The sequence below is a fragment of the Triticum dicoccoides genome, chromosome 1A (assembly GCF_002162155.2).
Source record: "Triticum dicoccoides isolate Atlit2015 ecotype Zavitan chromosome 1A, WEW_v2.0, whole genome shotgun sequence".
NCBI classification, from domain to species: domain Eukaryota; kingdom Viridiplantae; phylum Streptophyta; class Magnoliopsida; order Poales; family Poaceae; genus Triticum; species Triticum dicoccoides.
This window is the reverse complement of record NC_041380.1, coordinates 458095059-458096306: the sequence shown is the minus strand read 5'-3', so window position 1 is coordinate 458096306 and position 1248 is coordinate 458095059. Positions and strand designations below refer to the sequence as shown.

General features: G+C 53.2%; 1 protein-coding gene across 1 annotated transcript in view; it reads left to right on the top strand.

The window, feature by feature from the left end:
- The first annotated feature begins 232 nt into the window (after positions 1-232).
- LOC119278778 (protein RESISTANCE TO PHYTOPHTHORA 1, chloroplastic-like) overlaps positions 233-1248 on the top strand; it is a 2099-nt gene continuing 1083 nt past the window's right edge. The window contains exons 1-2 of the mRNA XM_037560128.1: positions 233-629; positions 722-932. Coding sequence (XP_037416025.1) covers positions 339-629; positions 722-932 — 502 coding nt within the window. The 5' untranslated portion in view covers positions 233-338. The remainder of the gene's footprint in view (positions 630-721; positions 933-1248) is intronic.

The window sequence follows — 1248 nt, the reverse complement described above, 5'->3', positions numbered from 1 at the left end:
ATTGACCGTGCCTCCATCGCCTGCAGGCCTATCCGCGAGATAGCACCACGATCCAAATTAAATGATGCAACTCTAGCACAACTTTTGTACAAAGTTGTACTATAGCCGCGTCAATTAACTTAAATCGGAGGGAGTGCTTTATTTATTGAAAATTAAAAATAATTATAAAATTTTGGCCTAAAAACCGTTGTGAAAAGCATGAAGCCAACGGGTGGAAATACCACGGTGTTCGTGGGGTGACCACGGCCAGAAGGTGAAGGCGGGAGGACCTTCCGTTCCCCATCCCTTCGCCACCCCGCCGGCCCTCCTCCCCCCCGAAAAAAAGAACCTCAACAACGATGAATCCCCTGCTAAACAACCCGCTCAGCGGCGGCTGCGCGTTCCCGTCGGTGGCAGCCGCGCTGCGGTTGCCGGCGGCCTCCCTCTGTACAAGCGCGGGCCGGAGCAGGAGCAGGAGGCCGCAGCCCAGTTTAGCGCGCGCAGGCTCGGATGGCTCTGACGGCGCCGTCGCCGGCGCAGTAACGGAAGGGGAGGCAGGCGCCGGCGGCCAGCGCGGCGCCTCGGCCGAGCCGGCGGCGGAGAAGCAGCAGCCCGTCGTCAATCCTAAGATCGAGAAAGAGCTCAAGAAGGTTGGGATTGCTAAAGCCCTGAACCCATTTGCAGTTGCGCGGAGAGAAATTATCAAGCTTTATCTGATACGGTTAGCGTCCTCCCCGAGCAGGCAGTTCAGAAGACCGCGGCGACGTTTGCGCCGAGGGCGTCCACCAAAAGCAAGAACCCGGCCGTACCCGGATCCACCCTGTACACCATCTTTGAGGTCCAGGCGTACGCCTCCATGCTTGCCGGCGGCGCCCTTTCCTTCAACCTCGTCTTCCCCTCCAGCGAGCCCGACATTTGGAGGCTCATGGGGATGTGGTCCATCTGGATGTTCAGTAAGTAAGACATGTGTTTTCCAGCAAATTAGTTCTTTGTTGAGGATGATTTTTCGTGCTTATCTCTTGATGAAGTGAATATGTGGTGCTTATTGCTGTTCAATTGCTAAGAATTTTGTTGCTACCGTTCGCAGCAAAGTCCTGTAAGAGCTAGTATGTCTTAGGCCTAGGATCTGTTCTTGGCAGGCTTTGCAAACAGGAACATGATGTATCTCGTATATCTTTTTTTTGTGTGTGCATATCTAGTTCACTACAAATTTATAAATGATTATATCAACCAGCAGAATGAAGATAGACAAGCATCCTCGGGCTGATG